General features: G+C 58.2%; 1 protein-coding gene across 1 annotated transcript in view; it reads left to right on the top strand.

Moving 5' to 3' along the window:
- The first annotated feature begins 302 nt into the window (after positions 1-302).
- Positions 303-1,230, top strand: part of ZNF575 (zinc finger protein 575) — a 1,561-nt gene continuing 633 nt past the window's right edge. The window contains 3 exon segments of the mRNA XM_007458577.1: positions 303-673; positions 1,144-1,227; position 1,230. The exon segment at position 1,230 is cut by the window's right edge and continues 633 nt beyond it. Of these exon segments, the coding sequence (XP_007458639.1) occupies positions 592-673; positions 1,144-1,227; position 1,230 (167 nt within the window). The 5' untranslated portion in view covers positions 303-591.

Genomic DNA, 1,230 nt, shown 5'->3' with positions numbered 1-1,230 from the left:
CTTCCTCCAGGTCTCCCCTCTACCCTCCACGGCTCCAACTCTACGCAGGGGTTGATATTTAGTGACAAGAAGAAGGCAGTTCACGCGGCGTCAATGGACTGAGACTAAGCCAAGAGCCGGGTAAAGCTACCTCTTCGACGTGAATCCTGCCCACTCAGCTCGTAGGCCCCTCCCCTGGGACAGAGTTGCTGAGCAACCGACTTTGGGTCTTATTAGTATAGCTCCACCCATCCCCGTCTTAGGTTCCTCGGGCGGTTCCGCCCACTCTGGACATAGGCCCCGCCTGCTCCGCGCTCTGGGGCGGCGGGGAGTTAGTTATAGAGGCCCCGCCCACTCCGCTCGAAGGCTCAAACGCTGAGGCTAAGTTCCAAACAGACTGCTTCTGGGTCTAGTTTGCATAACCCCGCCCATTGTGCCCTTAGGCTCCGCCCACCCTCACCTTATAGGACCCCAGACTTAAATAGACCTTGCTCCTAAACACACTGACCCTTGATTGTTAGGCTCTCAGCCCTTCCCCCAACAGCCTGATAAACACCGGCGTCGCCCCCTCTCCCACCCTAGGCCCTCCCTCTAGGTTTCGGAGCCAGCAAGATGCTGGAGCGAGATGCTGAGTCTGTGGCCCGGGGCACCGATCCTAGTCCCACTGGCAAGGAGCCTGTGACCAAAGGAGAAGGTGAGGGCGGCTCCACCTGTGAGTAGGGGGCATTCTCCAGGAACTGGGGCCAAGAGAATCATGTTGAGGGAATCTCAGGGTGAAGTTTTGAAGGCCCAGGGTGATAACCATTTTGGATCCCCAAGAACACCAAGTTCTGTGGAATCCTCCAGGTTGTCTTGGAGGGACCCCTCATTTCTAGGGGAGATGACATGCGGGATTTCAGGGTGATCACTCGGGAAGATACTAGAAACGGACACTTTAGTAGCTTTGGGGAAGCCTTAGCTCTGGGGTTCCAGCGAGGTAACCCTTTGGAGCCCCGTAGGATGATGCATGGCAGGGGGTGAGAAGCAGGAACATGCCATTTGGGTAATCTCAGTACGACCCCTGAGGTGTCCAGATACACTAGAATGTCAAGGTCGAGGGGAAGCCTGGTGTAGACTCAGGGCGTTGGCTGCTTCCTGGAGCCCACCAACCCTCCTGTCCCCTAGCTCCCTACCAGGGCTCGCCGCAGAAGCCCAACCAGTCGGTTCCAGGGCCCGCCACATCCGCGGGGGCGCCTTCCCGACCCCGCCGGC

The sequence above is a fragment of the Lipotes vexillifer genome, unplaced genomic scaffold, assembly GCF_000442215.2.
Source record: "Lipotes vexillifer unplaced genomic scaffold, Lipotes_vexillifer_v1.1 scaffold371, whole genome shotgun sequence".
Taxonomy (NCBI): domain Eukaryota; kingdom Metazoa; phylum Chordata; class Mammalia; order Artiodactyla; family Lipotidae; genus Lipotes; species Lipotes vexillifer.
Note: the sequence above shows the minus strand (reverse complement) of the source record. Positions and strands in the feature narration are given on the sequence as shown.